Source organism: Diuraphis noxia, unplaced genomic scaffold, assembly GCF_037042655.1.
Source record: "Diuraphis noxia isolate RWA-SAM2 unplaced genomic scaffold, SU_Dnox_SAM2 contig0004, whole genome shotgun sequence".
In the NCBI taxonomy this organism is placed as follows: Eukaryota; Metazoa; Arthropoda; class Insecta; order Hemiptera; family Aphididae; genus Diuraphis; species Diuraphis noxia.
In genome coordinates this window covers 8416063-8437766 of record NW_028301714.1, presented here as the reverse complement: position 1 = coordinate 8437766, position 21704 = coordinate 8416063, and the positions used below count along the sequence as shown (strand labels likewise).

Genomic DNA, 21704 nt, shown 5'->3' with positions numbered 1-21704 from the left:
GCAATTGGGTGATAGTAGGAAGTTCACATTCCGCCGAGTCACCGCCGCCCCACTCCTGGATTTACCACCTCCAACACCAGTCCCCACCCACCGACCGGCCGAGCACAGGTCCCGGACACCCGGACACTCCGATCGTCCATCGGCCATCATCATTCATGATTCATCGTTGTTGGCACGTCTTTGCGACTTGTTAGACGTAATAACTGAACGAATATTTAGTTATAACGCAATACTTACTTTTGTATTTTCTCGTTTCCCACTTATTCCTATTTCTATCGCGTAGTTTCGTTCGAGTTCCAGACCTGGATCGTTGTGTGCTCGTGTGCGCGTGCGTACGTACATCTGTTCTGGTGACGGTTGTATACCAATATTGTGTGTTAATTATTACATTCTACCATTCTCGTCTATGACCGTGTGCGACTGACTGCGTTAAAGCGTGTACAGAATAATATGCGCTGTGCGTCGTGGGACGTTCGGTGGTTGTAGCTCGACGATTTTGGTCGAATTTTGGACGCTATTGTGACGTGAGTATTCCGCCGTACCTAGCGCAGAAATCAGAGTTGTGGCAATGGGGGACGAACAATGAATATAAATAAACAAACAAATGAAAAGGCGAAACCGACCGCCTGTTCTACGCGCGTGAACGTTGTAATATTAAGCCTTCGTTTGGTCGCCATTTCCCCGGTGGCCCGGTACCGACCTCGTGACATGAGTAGAACGCCCAGGTCGCGTCACCTACCGAATTTTGATCTCGAGCCCTCTCGGTAACGCGTGCCTACTTGCCCATCAATTGCTGTCGTGTCCGTGGTGTACCGATCATCGTCACATCTGATAACTTACCGTAAACCATATGAGTTCTGTGGACTTTAATCCCGCATCGCCTGTACTTAACGTCAAGTGGTACAGCTAGCCGCTAGTTATCATATTATACCTAGTTACTTTTCAATGTAACTAATTTCTTCCCCATTCAAATTTCGTCGTTTGTTTCCATTACTCTTAGAACTTTACTATGTTTCGATAACACCTATGATTGTTTTGACACGTCTTAACATCTACCAACATATATTTGAAATTGAGATTGGGAAGTGAATATATTATTTTGTTTTATTACAATTCTTAACAAGAGGAGAAATTGTTTTTCAATTTATACGACAACAAATTAATATTCATAGTATTAAACATTTTAATAATGTAATGCAACTATTTCATTATCAAATGTGAATAACAAGTAGGTACCTATTATTTTTATTGATTCTTAATAAATAATTCCTTTTGGCTTTCATTTAAGTTGTTTTTGTTTTCGGTCCTCACTGATATCAAATTTGAACTATGTCGATTTTCACCCAAAAATATTAATCACCTTCTACTTTAGGTAAATGAATTATATTTTTTTGTAAGAAATTACCTTTTGATAATACCTATTAATGATGTAAGGACTTCAAATAATGAAAGCATTTATGTTTTTTTAGTGTATGTATAAGATTATTTTAAATTTTATCTTGACATCTATAGGTAGATAGAAGATGAAAATCAGAGTAAATTTATATAATATGTAGGTATATATAAAAGTTTTGTTTCTTTAAATCCAATACATTTTTAGTGAGTTTTTAGTAGGTAATAAAGTTTTTTAATTAATAATTCATTACCTGGTGTATTAGGTAATTTTTTGTTAGTATGTACCTACTATAACATGATGCAATAGGCACATAATTATGCGTTGGATAAAGTATAAGCAAGTTTTCTGGAACATTTTATAATATTGATACTAATTTTTTTATTTTCTAGTTTTAATCTGTCCCTGTGAAGACATACAAATATATTTAAAATGTATGTAAGAATCTATCTCAAATAAAAAACTGCATATAATTCAAACAAACATCCACCTGTAGTAGATAAAAACATAATTTTTTTTTTTGATAATTCAATAACTACCTAGATAATTTGTTTTTTTAATAAATTCAAAGTTGGTACATAATATACAGTAAAATTGTTATCATCTGAGTGTTTTGTATTGATTTTTTTAATAAGGTCAAGGTATGATAATATTATGAAAACATAAGTAGTTAACTTATTATCTAAGTTATTATTATATATAACATTGATCACAAGTTTATTTTTGAAATGTTTATTATTTTTAATTTCCTACATACATAGTAGGTATTTATTTTATTTAACTTATTAAACGATTTCATGAACAAAAGTATTCCTATTGAACTTTTAATACTGGGTAACCTAATTTTTTTATAAATTGATTTATTTCTTAGTGGTTGAATAACCACTAGGCGCTTTTGTCTATTATTATAATATTAAAATACAAGTACATTTCTCAAGGAATTGCAGATAATAATAAAATTGTAATACATTTTTGTTTTACAAAAAAAAAAGCTTGTCACATCAATTAAAAAAATTTAAATCTCAACAATTTTAAAACTAATACTCTCGAGTATAGGTATTTTTATTATTTATTATTATTAACTGTACACTGATTTTAGTAGAAAAATGTTATACCTATACTTTTAAATGTAAAATTTGAGTTATCTAATTAAGTATTTGCTTATCTTTTATAAATTAAGATGTCATCTAAATAAATAACAGCATTTGATGTCCATAAGTCAAGTTTATTATTATTGTCTACTATACTAGGTATTGGATTAAAGTTATAAATGGTTATATATAAACATTAAACAATCATAATATTTTTATTATTTTAGAAATTTAAGGCAAAAAACAATTCTTTTTGTTCCAGCATTATACTTATTTAATTACAATTTTTTGACTTAATTCAATTTTTGCATATAAGACAAAAAAAAAAAACCGAGAAAAAAACTGATTAGGTATGCAATGATACTTTTTAGATTAAATACATTTCTCAAAATAATATTTAGTTATTTTTGATTATTTGCCATGACCTTGATATAAAAGTATATAAATTTACTATGAACCCAGATCTCTGCCAAATAGCTGTAACTACCCATATTACATTATACTTTGTTTTTATTTTAATATGAAATGTGTTTCTTTCTTTGTTTATTTGTCTATTAAATATATTCTTAATTATTTTAGAGTTGATTGTACGATTGTTCATAAAAGATGGCTGATGTTGATCCAGAAACTCTTCTGGAGTGGCTTAACATGGGCCAAGGTGATGAAAGAGATATGCAACTCATAGCACTAGAACAGTTATGTATGTTACTATTGATGTCTGATAATGTTGACAGATGTTTTGAAGTGTAAGACAGTTTTTTTTTTTAAATTTAAAATTAAAATTAATTAATTAATAAAACCATTTTTTAGATGTCCACCTCGCTCTTTTTTGCCAGCACTTTGTCGAATATTTCTTGATGAAAGTGCTCCCGATAGTGTGCTTGAAGTAACTGCTAGAGCAATCACTTATTATTTAGATGTATCTGCTGAATGTACTAGACGTATTGTGGCAATTGATGGTGCATTAAAAGCAATTTGCAATCGATTAGTAATTACCGATATATTTTCAAGAACAAATAAAGATTTAGCTGAACAGTGTTGCAAAGTATGTTGATTCTTAACTGAGAATTCCAAGTATTTAATCCTTTTTAATGTTTTTTTTTTTTTTTTTTTTTGATAATTTAGGTATTGGAACTAATATGCACTCGTGAAGCAGGTGCTGTTTTTGAAGCTGGTGGCCTAAGTTCTGTATTATTGTTCATTAGTGATGTCGGATCTTGTGTGCACAAAGATACTCTACATTCTGCTATGACTGTAGTTTCTAGATTATGTACTAAAATGGAACCTAATGAAGCATCATTACCAACTTGTGTTGAGTCTTTGTCTACAATGCTTAAACATGACGACTCTCATGTTTCTGATGGAGCTTTGAGATGCTTTGCTTCATTATCTGATAGATTTACACGTCGTGGAATTGACCCAGCTCCTTTAGCACAACATGGACTTTTAAATGAATTGATACTTCGATTATCCTCAGCTGCAGGACCTACAGTAACAAATATAGGAACACCTGGTAAATAATTTTTCTATTAATTCAAAAATATTTGATTATAATAATTCCTCTATAATTTTTTTTTTTTTTATAACAACAATAAATTATTTGTACTTACCATTTTCAGGTCTAAATGCAAACAATTCAACTACCGAGGTTAAATCTTCTCAATCCATATCTACGGTTATAAGCTTGTTAACTACTCTTTGTCGTGGATCTAAATCAGTTTCGCATGTATGTCTTATTTTCTAAAAACTGTATTTTAAACACATTTTATCTTACAGTTAACTTTTAAACAGTAGTTGCAATAATAAAGTTAAATTTCATCAAAATGCAAATTGAATAAATAATACATTCTAAAAGTATAAAGATAGTTTACAAAAAACTTTTTTTTAGGATTTATTTAGATCTAACTTAGCTGATGCAATTGAAAAAGCTCTTAAAGGCGATGAAAGGTAATTATTTGAATTTTATATTTTTATTCTAAATAATTATTTTCAATTGGTTTATTTATTGATATAAATAATTTATACTAATTTATGTTTAGATGTTGTTTGGATACAATGCGTTTAGTTGATTTATTACTAGTCTTACTTCTTGAAGGACGTGATGCAGTATCATGGAGTACAGTAGCATGTACAAGTAATAATCCTTTATTACCAAAACTTCGACGTTTAGATTCTAGTGCAGAAAAATCTCAGCGTCATTTAATTGATTGTATCAGAAGTAAAGACACGGAAGCATTGATGGAGGCTGTAAATTCTGGTGGTATGTCAAATTGAATCTACAATTGATTTTTTATATATTAATTATATAATTTTAATAATTCTCAGCAATTGACGTAAATTTTGTGGATGAAGTTGGTCAGACTTTACTTAACTGGGCTTCTGCATTTGGTACTCAAGAGATGGTTGAATATTTGTGTTCTAAAGGAGCTGATGTCAATAAAGGTCTCAGGTCATCATCATTGCATTATGCCGCTTGTTTTGGAAGGCCATCCATAGCTAAAATTCTTCTAAAAAATGGTGCTAATCCAGAACTTCGCGATGAAGAGGGGAAAACACCATTGGATAAGGCACGAGAAAGAATGGATGAAGGACATCGTGAAGTTGCTACCATATTGGAATCTCCTGGTTAGATATTTAATATTTAGTTCTCATTTATTTAAATAGTATTAACACTAAACATTTTTTTGTAGAATGGTTGATGTCTTCCAAAAATGAAATTGTTCTGTCAAATGAATCTAAAGAACCAAAAGGTGATCCTGAAATGGCTGCGATTTATCTTAAACGCTTAATGCCAGTTTTTTGTCACACTTTCCAATCAACTATGCTTCCGTCAATTAGGTATTTTTTTTAAATAAATAAAAAAATAATCTTATTTTGAATTCATTAAATTTGCAAACCAATTTTTAGGAGAACTTCTCTTTCTTTAATTAAAAAAATGGTTCACTACATTAAACCAGATTGGCTTGAGGATATATGTAGACCTGATTGTCCAAATAATCTTGCTCCTTTGTTGGTTGAAGTACTTGCTACTGTTCTTGATAATGAGGTAATATTTAAATAAAATTGGGTTATATATACAATATTTATATTTTATTTTCGAATATTATATTTTTATATTTTATTGGTTTATTTTTACATTCATTCTCATTAGTTTTTTAAAATTATTAGCTATTTTATATTCTATATAGGAAATTAAAATGCTTTTATTTTGCCAAATTAACTTTATTCCAGGATAAGACTTGGCTGTTTTACTGTGACATGAGTGGTGAGAGCCAGAAATATTTGCCTCGAAAACTCTACAAGATGTTAATTGTTAAAAAAAATTATAAATTTTTGATGGTAAAATAACTAATTTTTTTGCACGCGTCATAGACAATTTTAGGACTATGCATATTATATAATACATTTAATTTAATGATTGATTTTTCATAATAATATTATGTTTAGTAAATCTTAAAATTGGTTATTTTACATACAAAGTTTTTAATTTATATTAATGAATTATATTTATAGGGATATCTTTCTGACATAAATAAAGCAACTATGTAAGTGCCTTGCCCTCCCATTCTTTAGTGTAATACCAATATGGATTAATATGACCTTTGAACTCCATTAATTGTATTTAAAAATTAAATCTTTTTTAAAGTAATCTAGTGTATTAATAATAATTGAAATTAGTAATTCTCAATTTCTGAAGGAAGAAAATTTTTATTTCAAATATCTACAATAATTCTATTATACCTATTTATTTTGATTATAGAATTAACAGAATTGTATACTTGTATCAAAAAATTGATGAAACTAAAGATTTTTTTTTATTAAAATAAAACAAATATCTTAAGTCTTAAATCAAATGCTATAAGTAATAAATAGTAGAATCCACTTGATTGGGGCGTATGGATATATTTGTCTTAATGTGATGTCACAATTTAACAGATTTACTGTTTATATAAAATAAGTTAGGAGGTTTGAGTGATTTGACAGCTGTAATGAAAGGTGTCCAATAACGCTACTTCAACTGAAATAAAATTCAGCTATAAATAAAGTTTATTTTTTAATTTTACGTAAAGCCAATTGTTATTTTAATTAATGGTTATGGTTTTTAATTTATAAAAGAGTATTTGTATGCCTAATATTTAATAGTATAATAGTGTTAATATATAATTTAGTAAGGGAATTCGATGCTAATTGATTTGAAAAATTTTATTTTTGGCTATTTTCTAAGTATGTGTGTGCTTAGAAAGTGATCATTATATTCTGTTCAGAACAAGATTGTTTCTCCTCTGTGACCAGTTTTTATCCCTAAATATTAGTTGCTCTCCCTTCTCCCTCCCCTCAATAACTTGACTTGCGAGGCCACTGTTTTAGAACTAAGCCACTACACTGTGCAAAAGTTAGCTATTGAAATATTATCACTTTCTGAATGAAGTATAGATATTATGTAAACTCTTAAGTCTAAAGTGTGAAAGAATTAGCAGAGTACTCATACGTGTGCATTCATATCAATATAGCATAATGAATATTCATTATTTTTGGTAATCGTATCAATATTTTTCCAATTGTAGCATTAATTAACTTAATATAGTTATTCCTTAAAATTTCTGAAAGGTTTAAAACAATTTTAATCTCAAAAGTAATTTTATAAAGTTTTATTTGCTTACCACTAAAGTAGTCTACATGCTGCACAATTGGTATAAGTCTATTTTTATAAAAAAAAATACCCAGGATCGAATCCCCTTTATAGATATTTGCAAGTGTCTTTAACAATATATTAATCCTTGCATTTTTATCTTAAATATAATGTGTTTAATAAATTTTGATGTCACTCTTTTGATTATGCATATTTAAAAATTAAATATTTTTTAACAGGAGGATGATGATGGACATGTCATTGCTTTACAAACCATTTATGATCTTTTGAATAAGTGTCAAGATACATTTCTTGACCATTTTGCACGTCTAGGAGTATTTTGTAAAGTACAACAACTTATTGGACCTGATAATAATCCAGAAAAAGATAATGCCCTGCAAATTGATTCAAAAAATGTATGTGTTTTAATTTTATCTCTTAAAAACAATTTTTTAATTGTTTTGATTAAAAAATCTAATAAAAACAATTAAATTAGTGTCTTATGTAAACAAATATTGCTCTGTAATTTTTTACACATAATATATTTTATATTAATTTATTATTCAGTTTCCTATTGAGGATGCTAAAGAAATATTGCCAGGTCATGCATATCATTGGAAAGATTGGTTTTTCTGTCGTGGTCGAGATTGCCTTTATGCATGGAATGACTATGTTGTATTGGAGTTGTCAAATGGCAGTAATGGTTGGTTTAGATTTATGATTAACGATAAATTGTCTACAATGTATTCCAGCGGCAGCCCTGAAGGACAACTTGATACAAGTAAATTTTTACTTACAAATTATTTTCTTTTACACTTTATAATAAGGCAATATGTATATATAATATATATTTTAAATTCATCTTAAATTTGATATAGATAAAACTAGAATTTCTGATCAACCATCTTTCGATGGTAAATATACAATTTAATTGACCTTATAAAGTTCAAATAATTTCATATATCATAAAAAAATTTTAATAATATTTTCTTTAACAATTTGAACATTGATGGTTTGTACTAATTGTAAAATTTTAAATCGCAATCAAATTTAATTCTCTGTTGCTTTTTACATTTGTTTTGTGTTCTTAATTAATACATTGTGATATCATTGGTATAACTTAATTTTGCACTTTAGTAATTACTTAATATTGAGAACGTTCTGATTTTAAATTTTAATAATAGATATTAACTTGTATTGTATAATATTGATCGTTTTGATTATATGAAAATAACTACAGCTTTATGTAATGTTTATGACTACATTAACATTATATTTTTGTTATTTTTAGAAAACAAAACTGAATTCATTGAAAAATATTTAAAAGCCAAAGTGTTTGTTAAACTTAACACAGTAAGTCAACCAATTTTAAGTTCTCCTGGTTTAAATAGAATAGCAGTTGGTAACTGGATTCTTATTTCAAAAAAAGATTGTGAACTAAGCATACAAAACTCTGATGGTTTGCAGGTAAATATATTTTCTAGTTAATTGTTTATTAAAGATTTATGTTAGTACAATATTTATTTAATTGTACAGCAAATTACAACACTAATATATGGAACCAATGGATTTTCTTTTCAATCTAATCGTGGCAATCAACACATGTTTACTGCTTTGATACCACTTAAAAGTGATTTTACCTCTGGTTGGGAAACAGTTAAAAAAGCAAATATAGTAGCCGCAACAGCCGAAAGTGTTGGACAAAAGGTTAGTTACTTAAAGCCTCTTTATTTTTATTTATTTAAACAATTGCTAAATTAATTTTTTAGATTCGTAAACAAGCACAAGAAATATTTGATACATTTTTCAAAGCAGCCCAGGCTCAGCCAAGAGGTGTAGTTGCAAGATTAAGTAAAATTGTTAAAGCCATTGAATTAGCTATTCATAATCAAGTATGTATATTTATTATTTGATAAATGAAAATCTTTAAACCCTAGTAAATAGTTGCATTTGTATAATAATTTTGTATGCTAAGTGCTTGCCTCTAAATTTGATAAAACTTAGTAATACAAACCTCTTCATTTCCCATGTTAAATATATAATATGTTTGAATTTCTCAGTCTTCTGTGATCAAAGACATCTCCAATAAAGAATTTTGGGCATCAGCTCTTTGCAAGGCAGTTATAGACTTGAAAAAATTATTAATGGAAGATGAAGGCAGTGTTTCAGCATATGAAATATATAGCAGTGGTTTAGTTGAAGTTTTATTGAAACTTTTAACAGTCAATAATCATGAACAAGGTGATGAAGCTATAGAATTACAAAAACTTAGGATCGACATTTTTGTTAAATGTTTTAAGGTAAAAAATTATTTTATGTATTTCAATTATTTGGTCTAACTTATTTTTAATTGTTAACTAGGAAAATAAAAATGAAAAAGGATTAGAGACTTGTGCTTCTGTGTTAGTGCAAAAACTGATATCTGTTTTAGAATCTATTGAAAGATTACCTGTGTACTTGTATGAATCACCTGGTGCTTTTCATGGATTACAAGTATGATAATATTAGATAATACTACTGATCTTTGTAAAATTATATTGTGAAGTCAAAACCTTTTTATTTTAGATATTGTCAAGACGTATTAAATTTCGTTTAGAAAAAGCTGTAAAAGAAACCACTCTTGTTGATCGAACAGGTAGAGGCTTAAGAATGGAGCCACTAACAACTGTGCATCAACTTGAAAAACATTTATTAAAAATGGTTGCAAAACAGTGGTATGATCATGAACGCATCACATTTAATTATGTAAAGAAACTCAAAGATAAAAATAATATACCAATGAAGTTCAAACATTATTATGATTTTGATAAAAATGGTGTCTTATATTGGATTGGAACAAACGGAAAAACTACGGTAGATTGGGTTAACCCTGGTCAATATGGATTAATGCTAGTTCAGTCTTCGGATGGTCGTAATTTACCATATGGTCAAGTAGAAGATATTCTAAGTAGAGATTCTGTTGCGATTAACTGTCACACTAATGATGATAGCAAGGCATGGTTTTCTATTGACTTAGGATTATTTATAATTCCAACTGACTATACTCTTAGGCATGCTAGAGGTTATGGCCGTTCTGCTCTACGAAATTGGTTATTCCAAGTAAGAGAATCATCTTATATTTTATATTAGTATTTTTAATTATTATAAATTTTAAACAGATGTCTAAAGATGGTACTAATTGGACTACATTATCCACGCATGCTGATGATACAACATTGAATGAACCAGGAAATACTGCTACTTGGTCCATAGAAATAAATGATAAAGAAGAGACTCAGGGTTGGCGGCATGTTAGAATACAACAGAATGGTAAAAATGCATCAGGTCAAACACATTATCTCTCATTATCTGGTTTTGAGATCTATGGAAGTGTTACTGGTATATGTGAAGATTTGGGTGAGTTTTAATATTTCAAAGTATTATTTATTCATAAAATAAAATAAAATTATATACTGTAGGTAAAGCAGCTAAAGAAGCAGAAGCTAGTCTAAAACGCCAAAGGCGTTTGTTCAAGGCTCAAATGTATAAACAAATGGTGACTGGTGCTCGAGTTATGCGTGGTATTGATTGGAAATGGAGAGATCAAGATGGAAATCCACCTTGTGTTGGAACTGTCACTGGAGATGTACATAATGGTAAATTGTATTTACAATTATTTTATTATAACTATGTGAATTTTAAGTCTTAAATTTAAGACTACTATTGGGGCTAGGTTGGATAGATGTTGTGTGGGATCATGGAGTTACAAACTCATACAGAATGGGTGCTGAAGGAAAGTATGATCTACGGCTAGTCAATGAGCCCCAAACTACATCTGCCTGTATGTGATGAATATGATAGTTGTGTATAATCTCAAAAACTTTGCGAGTTTTGTGTTTTTATTTGAAGCATGCAGAACCTTTTGTACAAATGTTTAGTTAAAATGTATCCTCTAGAACTTAGATTATCATATAAGCGTATATACTCTGTTTAAAATATGATTTTAGTTTGCACCATACCATAACCAGTGCTCGAATTAGAAAAAAAATATGAAAATAGAATGAGTGATACACCTTTCCAATTAAGCACTGTTAAGGCTAACTTGTTGAACATAATATTAATGTTTATATATATCTTTAATAGAAAACTGTTGTGTTAACCGCATGTAAATTATTTGCAACCATCAAAAAAATCTTAAATACCAGATTATTAACTATACATTTTTATTTTGATAGCTTCAAAGATGTTCAAAAACATTCCAAATACAACCTTATCTAGTATCATGACAAGAATGTCAAGTTCCACTCCTATTTTACCAGAAGCATCTAATGATAATAACTCTGTTGCTTCTGTAACTAGTACAGATCAAATATCTTCTGCAGAGAATTTGGCAGTAAAGGTATGCTGTTGAAACTAATTATTATTTATCTATTAAATATTAATTTATTTGTGTTTTTTTTTAAATGTATTGTATATATTATATATTTAATTAAATATTAAATATTAAATATATTATAGCAAGCTGCTCAACAATTCACTGATAGCATAATGTCAGTTATGAGAATGGAACCCTCTGCAGTTACCCCAGTAACTTCAAATTCATTAGATAATTCACTTCGAATAGTAGTCCATCCAACTCCTTCTGTTGATCTCGCCACAATTGTTGAATCTACGTCAAATGGTTTGCAAATGATATATAAATAATTTGAATATGCTATTTTATCCCTATTATTTTTTTTTCTCAGATGAAACTCAACAAAATATTGAAAATAATAAGAAAAACAGTACCTGCTATGAAGAAGAATTTTTACCTGCTTTGGGAAGAGTGAAACCAACATACAGGCGTAGTTCTGTTACCAGTCTAGTGCACACATTGCAATCCATTCAAATTGATACACCTCCTAACAATAAAGTATGTTATTTATTTATTTTTAATGTTCTGTATGTTGTTTTAACTTAAAACTAAACATATTATGCTCAATATTAAATTTATGTTTTAGGCAAATTCAAAAGATAAGCCAATAATAATTATGCATCATAATTCATCAGATGCTTCCAATACCCAGACACAAGATCTATCTACTGATACTTTAATAAACAATGCAAATAATTCAGCTTTTAATACAGAAATATGTATTCCTAACAATTTAGGTATTGTTATTATTTAAAAATACTTAAAACTAAACTCTGTTCATGTTAAGAATATACCATTAAACTAGCTATGAACTAACTCATCTTGTTCATACGTCCCCTCTATAAAACAGACACCACCTATTCAAAGCGATCGCCTGGGTGTTCAGGCAGTATTTGACGGCTCAGTCTTTGTGTACGAAAGCAGTTTATTCTTAGTGTGAACAGAATATATCAATGTACTGATGAACTATTTTAAAAACCTGGTAACTGTTCATTAGATTTAGAAAAAGAAAATAAAAAAGAAGAGAACCGAAATAATTCTTCAAATCACATGAGTGTTAGTGTGCCAAATTTAGCATCTAATGCACCACCTAGATCACAAGGAGATATTCCATTACAAAAACCTTTAGCTGAAACATATGCTCCATATCAAAAGTACAGGAATTTTGATCGAAACAATAGTCATAATAATCAATCTCAAGTCACTAACCATAATATGCCTCAACGTGTACCAACTTCAGTATCTAGTCTTGTTCGTTTGGCTCTATCTACTAATTTTCCAAGTAAGTAATTTTAATAACAGTATCTGGTTATAGTTACTCGAGGATAAAAAAAGAAAAATACAATAAATTAACGTGTTGACTGCCATGCGGCCGCCAGCATCCGTATAAAAATAATTAGGTATTGATAATTTTTAGACCGCCGGCTACTGCTCCATATCATTTATAGAAACCCTTACGGCCGTGGCTGCCGTAAATTAATTTGGATTTATATTATCAACTTTTCAGTGATGTAGTGGGAATAATTGCAATTTTTTATATAATAAACATAATTTTGAGCATATTTTTATTATTTTTTTTTGTATTAATAAATAATTATTATTATATTATAATAATATTTATTATGTATTTTTAATTTTTTTAAATTCAATAGTATATTATATACAAATACCAATTTATAATGACACTGGAAAATGTCCTTGGCGTATCCATGATAAATATTCTTGAGGCTGCCAACGGCCGCATGGCAGTTAACATGTTAAAAAAAGTGTATTGATTTACATAATTTATCTTTCCAAGTATATAGCAGTGATCATTACACTTAATCGATCAAACCTTCAATGAAAACTATATAAAACTACTTGGTATACAGCAGGCTTATACAATGCCATCAATATTGTACTTTTACTCATACATTTAAAAAACAATATATTTTATGATACATTTTTCACTGAACTTAATTCACATCAATTATGGGTCTATTAATAACTAACTAGTTTTCCTTAGTATTGTAAAACTACAAAAAAAAACTTATCTCTCTAATGTTCCAATAAAACCAATCATCATCCACTCATTATATTAAACCAGTAGTTCCCAACCTTTTTACCACCATATACCACTTCGACTATATTTTATAGGTCGCGGACCACCTAAATTTTACGAAAACTAGGAAGACCTTTTTTTTAACAAGAATACACAAAATTTATCAACTGCCTCACTTTTACGAATTAGACATTATATACAATAAGAATGAGTTATTGCTTTCTTCGTTGGAAGTCCAGAAAAAACAGTTACAAATTTTGTATTACGCCCCAAAGGAAAATTTTTTAAATTTTGTAGGTATGGCTCGCGGACCATAGGTTGGGAACCACTGTAATTAGACTAATTAAAAATATTTTAAATTGGTGTTTAGATTTAAATTAAAAATAAGTATCAAGCAAATATTATTACATTTATTAGTGCATTTCTAATAATGATCATTATTTATAATTTGTTTATTTAATTTTTATATTTCAATTATAAAAAAATAAATATTATAAATAAAATAAAATAAAAATGTATAGACGTATAGTATACAATCCTAACCATTTAATCATTTGAATCTGAGTATTACTGATGGGTGACTTCTCTTTTCATGTATCCATGTCTTGTATAATATGTAAATGTTAAAAATAAATCTATTTATATATATATATATATGTATATAGGTATATATATTAATTATAATTTATGATACATTTAAACAAGATTATTTTTCAATATTAAATTACTAGGATAGTAAATTTTGAAATTAATGTTTTAGGTGGTTTGCTCCAAACGGCACAAAGCTATCCTAGCTTATCGGCTAATAATACTTCTAATAATTCGTGTTCTATAACAACCATTGCAAATAGAACCTTTTGTGTTGGTGAAGCTTTAACTATGAGCTTAGCATCTACATCAAGTGATAGTGAACAAGTCAGTTTAGAAGTTAGTGTCTGTATATTGAATTATGGCTTATTTTATTTACTGACATCTTGTCTTTTATAGGATTTTTTAGACAGTGTTCGTGCTCCAGCCTTATTTGCAGAGCTTGAAGATGATGAAGAAATTGTTGAAGATGATGATATTCCTGATGATGATGAAAACGAAGATGAACAAGAATATGAAGAGGTAATGGTCTCCAGAAATCTACTAAGTATGGTAAGGAGTAAATGAGCTGATTCATTATCATATTATTGATTTTATTATATTTATATAGAAAAAATATCTAGTATATTTAATTTATATTAATATAACTTTTTTCTTTTTGTAGGAAGATGAAGCATTTGCTGCCCAACAGCATGCTGCCATTGAAAGTATTGTGGGTGCTGATAGATGTGGTAATCCATATAAAAGGCGCTCTTGGGATGATGATTATGTGCTTAGAAGAGAATTCACAGCATTAATACCAGCATTTGATCCTCGACCTGGGCGTACTAATGTCAATCAAACATCTGATTTAGAAGTTATCGCTCCACCTGATGATGAAAATGATGAAATTCCTGATGTTTTCGCTGAAAACTCAAGTATTACTAACAATCAAACATCATTACCAAGAATTAAGTTAACTCTAAAAGGACCTAATTTGCCAGGAGTAAGATATGCAACTTAATTTTTAAATTGTTAAATATTTATTTGTAATTTTATTTACAGATTAAAGATGTTGAAGTTGAACTTAAAGATTCTAATTGGACAATTTTTCATGCTGTTCAAAAGTTGGCTCAATTGGCAGACCTTGGTAGTCGCCAAGAAAAATCTAGACGAATTTGGGAACCTACTTATACGTGAGCAAAATATTTTAGTTTATACTCTGTTCGCTAAAAGGTTTTGGTCATTTCTGGAATAAGAATATATTTCTGATGCGAGTCAACTCTAATTTCTTGCTTCTATACAGGGCCAGCTCTAGCTTTTTCAGCACCCAGTGCAAGTATTATTTCGATTCCCTTCACCCTCTTTTTAAACATATAAACAGAAAATCATGTCTCCTTCTTATTTTGGCGCACCTGTGCCTTCAAAAATATTAATTGTATATTAAGCCAGCCCTGTCCGTATAAATCTCTTCCAAGTTCAACACATTTATGTTTGTCAACAGACAGATTTTAAGTCCATTTAAGTTATTACAATATATTATTTGATTATATTGCTAGCTTTTTAACTAGAGTCTGATTTATGACTTATCATTTACACAATTCATTAATGAAAATTCATTTAAAATTTAGTGTAAAACCTACATTAAACTTCAAATTCATATAATTTTCTTCTTTTTTTTTTATTGATAAACTCAAACTATTACTATTCTAGTAATATGATATGTCAGGCCTAGATCATATTAAGCTAACGCATTACATATATATTATACATATTATATTTTTAATAACCTAATAATCCAACCTTTGATTATAACTGTGTTGTATTATTATTAAAAAAATACTTATTTATAGAATCATATATGAAGAATTGACCAACAAAGATCAAAGACTCAGTGTGGGTCCTGATAATCAATGGGATTCTGATTTACCTATATTTTCAACAAGAACACAATTAAGTAATACAGGTTGTACTGTTGATCATGTACTTCAACTTTTAAGGCAGCTTCATAATCTTTCCATTAATCCAATGATCTCTTTACTTAAACCTTACACTGATGACTTTTTTGAAGGTAAATAGTTTTATGTTATAACTAATTATTTATAATATATTATTTTCAAAGCCGGGTAATGCAAGTGAAACTTCATCTGTATAATAAGATGGAAGGAAAGACAAATATAAATATTTAAATACAAGTTTTTCATTTTATTATTTCTACACATTCTAAAAATCTTTTGTATAATACTATAAATGTCTACAATTATTTTAATTTTCTTTCATGTTTTTGCTAATTTTAGCTAATTATATTTTTCCTAAGTTGACTGGTAGAAATAACAATACAAGAAGAGAGGGTTCTAAAAATTGTATGTTAAAATGAGGCAAAAAAACATTGCCTCTAGAGATAAATGTTAGATTTTGAATTACTATACTAAACGACAAAATTTTCACTTAAATAAATCTGTGATTTGTCCCAATTCATAACCAATTAATCTTTATCGCATATTTAGCATTCCTAGCTTATAATCAGGGCTCGAGACTTGTAACATTTGCATATTTTTTTGTAGTTTATGAAGAAAAGATAGCAGAGTAAGCAATAAATCCATTTCAGACAAAAATGAACTCAATACCAAAAGTTTTTAGTGCATATTTTTGCATATTCTAGTGGTTTTGCTATTTTTTCGACTATTTTGCTATTTATTGCTAATTAATGTAAAAATCAAAAACTCAGTCCTGCAAAAATACATATTTCGGCCACTCATCAGTGATCAACAGTTTTGGGACATTATAAAACTCATTGTCGATTGAAAAAAATATTCCTAAAATATCCCAATGCAAGACAATATTGTGGTGTTTATCGTATCTTTTATCTTAATGTTGTTTCTGTTATCGACTTCGACCATACTTGCTTATATACCCAATAATTATAGGCTGTTCCGATCTACAACAACGTAATCGATTAGTATACGTCGACTTGATTGTGCTCGTATGTACATTTTTATCCGTATAGTGAATTTGTGAATTTATAAATTTTTCTTTGTTCAGCTTTGTGTGTTTCATTAAAACATATTTTTTATACCATGCCAAAAGATAAATTATCACTAGCCCAACGATTAAGATGTTATGTACAAGAATTCGGTTCAGATACGTTTTCACACGATTCATCTATTCTTTTCTGCAAATACTGTGAAATTAAAGTAAATTGTGAAAAAAAATTCAATGTAACACAACATCTTAAAACTGACAAACATACAAAAGCAATTAAACGTAAACAAGAAGAATCAGTAAAATTCGACACATACAAATTAATGAGAACAGGAAAGAGTTTTTAGTCATTATTTGTAGAAAATTATATAAAAAATTTTCTTTAAATTTTAATAATTATAAATTCATAAATGTCTAAATAAAAATTTTTAATAAATAATTTTTAAAGCATATTTTCATATTTTGAGTGCATATTATATATAGCGCATATTTTACATTTTTTCGGTGCATATAATAGCGCATATTTCATGATTTTTTAGTGCTATAAGTCTCGAGCCCTGCTTATAATTATGTGTTTAGAGATGAAAAATTTTAGAACATTTTCTTCCAGAAATTTGGAAAATATCTACCTAACTCCTTTTTAATTTTGTTACCCATAATTGATTTTGTTATTAATCTGCAATATTTACTAATTTTCAGCACATGTTAAAGATGATGGAGAATTGATGAACAGTGAAATATTTAATAGCAAAAAAATGACTAACAAACTTGTTCAACAAATTCAAGATCCTCTGGTATTAAGTTCAGGTGCACTTCCATCTTGGTGTGAACATTTAAATCTTTCTTATTCATTTTTGTTTCCATTTGAAACAAGACATTTGTATTTTAATTGCACTGCATTTGGGCCATCTAGGTAATTAAATGTATAAGTATTTATGTGTTTTTAATTCCTATTTAAAATATATTTATATTAATTTGTTAAAGATCAATTGTATGGTTGCAATCTCAACGAGAGAATGTGGAACGACATCGCACTGGTTCAAGTCTACCTCTTAGACGAGAAGAAGAGTACAGAGTTGGTCGTTTAAAACATGATCGTGTTCGTATACCGCGTGGTGAAAACATACTTGCTTGGGGTAGACAACTTATGCGTGCTCATATTGATCGTCAAACTGTATTGGAGGTTGAGTTCATGGGTGAAGAAGGTACTGGATTAGGTCCTACATTAGAATTTTATTCATTAATCGCTGCCGAGTTTCAGCGAAAAGATCTCTGTAAGTATTGAATATTTTAATAATATATTAAAACACATTTAAAAAAAATAATAAACATTTAAATTTTATAGGCATGTGGATGTGTAATGATGAAATGCCTGAAGAGACCCGTCAATGTATTTGGCTTGAAGGAGGATCCAAGCCACCTGGCTATTATGTTAGACGGCCTGGTGGACTTTACCCAGCACCATTACCTCAAGATTCACCTTGTTGTGATAGAGTTGTAAAACATTTTTGGTTCCTTGGCATGTTCCTAGCAAAAGTTCTTCAAGATAATCGCTTAATAGATCTTCCATTATCATTGCCATTCCTAAAACTTTTAACTAAAGCAAAGAATAATGAGTAAGGGATAACTTAATAATAACATTATGCAATTTTAAATTATATTAATTGATGCAATTATTTAATTAGATCCGGTAGAGTTCTGAATGATTCAGACTTGTTTGACATTGACGAAGATCAAGCAATGTTTATAAAAGATTTGAAAGTATTAATTTTGACAAAAGAAAAAATTTTACTTGATCAATCATTGAGCGATGAAGATAAAAACGAACAAATTAAAAACTTGCAATTTCAGTGTGGTGAAACCGGCAAAGTGCACTTAGAAAATCTAAGTTTGAGCATGATTTACTTACCATCATCTTACTGCTTTCCATTTACCTATATTAATTTAGTTGATGAGGGTCTTAGTCATGATGTTAACATGGATAATGTAGAGCAGTATGTTAGTTTATTGACTGATTTTATATTGGAAACAGGCATCAAGAGACAAATGGATGCACTTAAAGCAGGTTTTTGTCGTGTATTCTCAAATGAAAAGTTAAATGCATTTACTCCGCTTGAAGTTAGACGAATGTTATGTGGCCAACAAGAACCAGAATGGACTCGAGAAGATTTATTAAATTACACAGAGCCCAAATTAGGATATAATAAAGAAAGGTATAAAATTAGAAAAAGTATTAATATATATTAAATCTTTATTTTTGGGTTGCATGAACAATCACTAAACATTGAACAAACAGCAGTGAGCTATTAGTCCCTTAAACGTGATTCGGTGGCTCATGCATGATTTGTTCATTAAATTAATTCATTTTTTACTTAACCCAGCATATGTAGTTTAAATATATTTAAAATTAATTATAACTGATTGTAGTACATATAAGCGTTTAACTTAATATAGTTTTATTAAAATGAACTATGTTATGTAGAATATACTAATGCACAAACTTGGGTAATCAATTTCTGAATCATCAAAATTGTTGTGTTTATTATTAACCATATAATTATTGTATTATTAAAAACTTAAATTTATTACTAAACCTTTAACTTTTAATGACATTAACAATGGTAAAATATCATTTTAGTCCTGGATTCTTACGTTTGGTGAATGTTTTGGAACAAATGAATTCTGAAGAACGTAAATCATTCTTACAATTTACTACGGGTTGTTCATCATTACCACCAGGAGGTCTCGCCAATTTATATCCAAGGCTAACTGTGGTACGTAAAGTTGATGCTGGTGCAGGTAGCTTCCCATCAGTGAACACTTGCGTCCATTACTTGAAACTACCAGAGTATCCTGATGAACTTACATTGAGAGAACGCTTATTGGCTGCAACTCTTGAAAAAGGGTTCCACCTCAACTAATAACACTATTATTGATAAAAATGTAATTATCATTAACTAAATAATTATATAAATTTCTCGCATAATAGTATCTTTAAAATTATATTTCTTGTTGTGCACCTTTTTTTATATACATAATTTTAAATTTCTGTGGCTACAAACAAATAGTGTTAAAGTCTTAGGAGTTCACTCATCTATACCAGTGTGATCATATTTTCTTTTTTATTGTTTCCGTATAATGATTTATCTAATACATATTGATTTTGTGATGTTAAATATTAATATATATATATTTTTTTTTAGTCTTAAGTGTAAGTGTATTGTCATAATTATAGATCTAAGGTTCTAAGAAATTAAATATTAAACTGATGACTTTTGTTTGTCTTGTGAACGTTAGCAGAATTATTAAACATTTATTAAAATATAAATCATGATGCGTAATTTAATTTGTAGAATACAATATGTCTTGTTTGTTATTATTTTTTTCATATTTTTAAATATAATTATTTTCAATTGCAACCTCAGACAAAAATGAATGTGAGTTGATTGCAAATAGTATTTTAAAGCAAAAATTGCAAACAATACCAATACTACTGAAATATAACAATTTATATTTATTTTTTGATACTTATAACTTAGTATACATTAATATTATATTGGTTGCTACTTGCTAAGATGTTATACCAACATATGTTGTCTCCGTCTTACAAGTGTGTAACATAGCAAATCTTACACTCAACAGAACTTGTTTAGCTTTAGTTTTTAAACTAGAGTGAATTGATCTTTTATAACATTTAAAGGTGGGAGTATAATTTTGGCCTTATGAGATTTTTATTATATTTTGATTTTGAACAAAATAATAAGTATTTTAAATTTATTGATTTATGTTTTATACAAAAAATGATAACTAACAATAAATAATTCCCCATTGAGTGTAAAAAATTAAAATCAATTTGTGTAGCTCATAATAAAATTAATTTAAATTATAATAATAAATTAATTGTTATTTAATGGACTGACTTAAGTATACTTCCACCACCAAATTTTGTGAACGGTAATTTTTGGAACGCATCAACAAACTATACTTCATACTTTCACAATATTATTAAAATATTAGTTCTCAATTGTTACTTTTGTAAATATACATTTATAACAACATGAACAAAATAACATTTTGTAATATTTATTGCATATAACATTTGAACGACGTGAGTCTATGACAGACGGCCTACTCACTACTCAGTATTTTTGACTTATGTACTTACTACTTACTACTTAGTTCACAGAATAACTTCAAACTTGGTTTGCAAATAATGTTGTTACTTGCTTATCGAATCAGCTGTTTGTTAACACTTATAATTTAAATTCACATTATCATATCATCACAGAATAAACAGAAGGGAATCATTTTTCATTTAACATTGATTTGGGTCTTATGAGTTGTGGGAGATGATAAAATCACTGAATATAATTTAAGTACAGAATCTAAGAAAAACAAAAAATAATAAATATTATCATTTTAATCATCATTATACTGTAAATTGAAGTCAGGGGTTGTTGATGATTCCGGGGGTAGGAATACCGAGAGTTTTTTCATGTCTAATATATGCTGTTAGTGTTTTCACGTATTAAGTTTGTATGTATATACATCATCAACGACGATTTGTAATTTGTATGCAAACTGTTAGTTAAAGTGCAAATATTTGA

The 21704-nt window shown here is 28.6% G+C and overlaps 1 protein-coding gene across 1 annotated transcript; it reads left to right on the top strand.

Moving 5' to 3' along the window:
- The first annotated feature begins 123 nt into the window (after positions 1–123).
- Ufd4 (ubiquitin fusion-degradation 4-like) lies at positions 124–20457 on the top strand. Its single transcript, XM_089225737.1, has 37 exons — positions 124–524; positions 3064–3230; positions 3295–3529; positions 3610–3997; positions 4104–4210; positions 4373–4431; positions 4524–4744; positions 4810–5109; positions 5175–5322; positions 5392–5530; positions 7354–7530; positions 7682–7895; positions 7993–8028; positions 8406–8581; positions 8651–8821; positions 8884–9006; positions 9175–9414; positions 9476–9607; positions 9680–10213; positions 10273–10510; positions 10573–10749; positions 10827–10934; positions 11329–11492; positions 11612–11774; positions 11839–12005; positions 12094–12244; positions 12505–12789; positions 14309–14475; positions 14536–14688; positions 14801–15121; positions 15181–15311; positions 15969–16186; positions 17797–18010; positions 18082–18371; positions 18443–18713; positions 18783–19310; positions 19736–20457. The coding sequence occupies exons 2-37, from the start codon at positions 3091–3093 to the stop codon at positions 20016–20018; spliced, it is 7569 nt and encodes a 2522-aa protein (XP_089081863.1). The 5' UTR covers positions 124–524; positions 3064–3090; the 3' UTR covers positions 20019–20457.
- Positions 20458–21704: the final 1247 nt, after the last annotated feature.

What these genes read in the sequence shown, in the direction of transcription:
- Ufd4 (XM_089225737.1), top strand. Translation starts at nt 3,091, where the DNA reads ATGGCTGATGTTGATCCAGAAACTCTTCTGGAGTGGCTTAACATGGGC. An exon ending in CAGAGAATTTGGCAGTAAAG is followed by an intron (nt 11,493 to 11,611) that starts GTATGCTGTTGA and finishes AATATATTATAG; the next exon opens with CAAGCTGCTCAACAATTCAC. An exon ending in TGTTGAATCTACGTCAAATG is followed by an intron (nt 11,775 to 11,838) that starts GTTTGCAAATGA and finishes TTTTTTTCTCAG; the next exon opens with ATGAAACTCAACAAAATATT.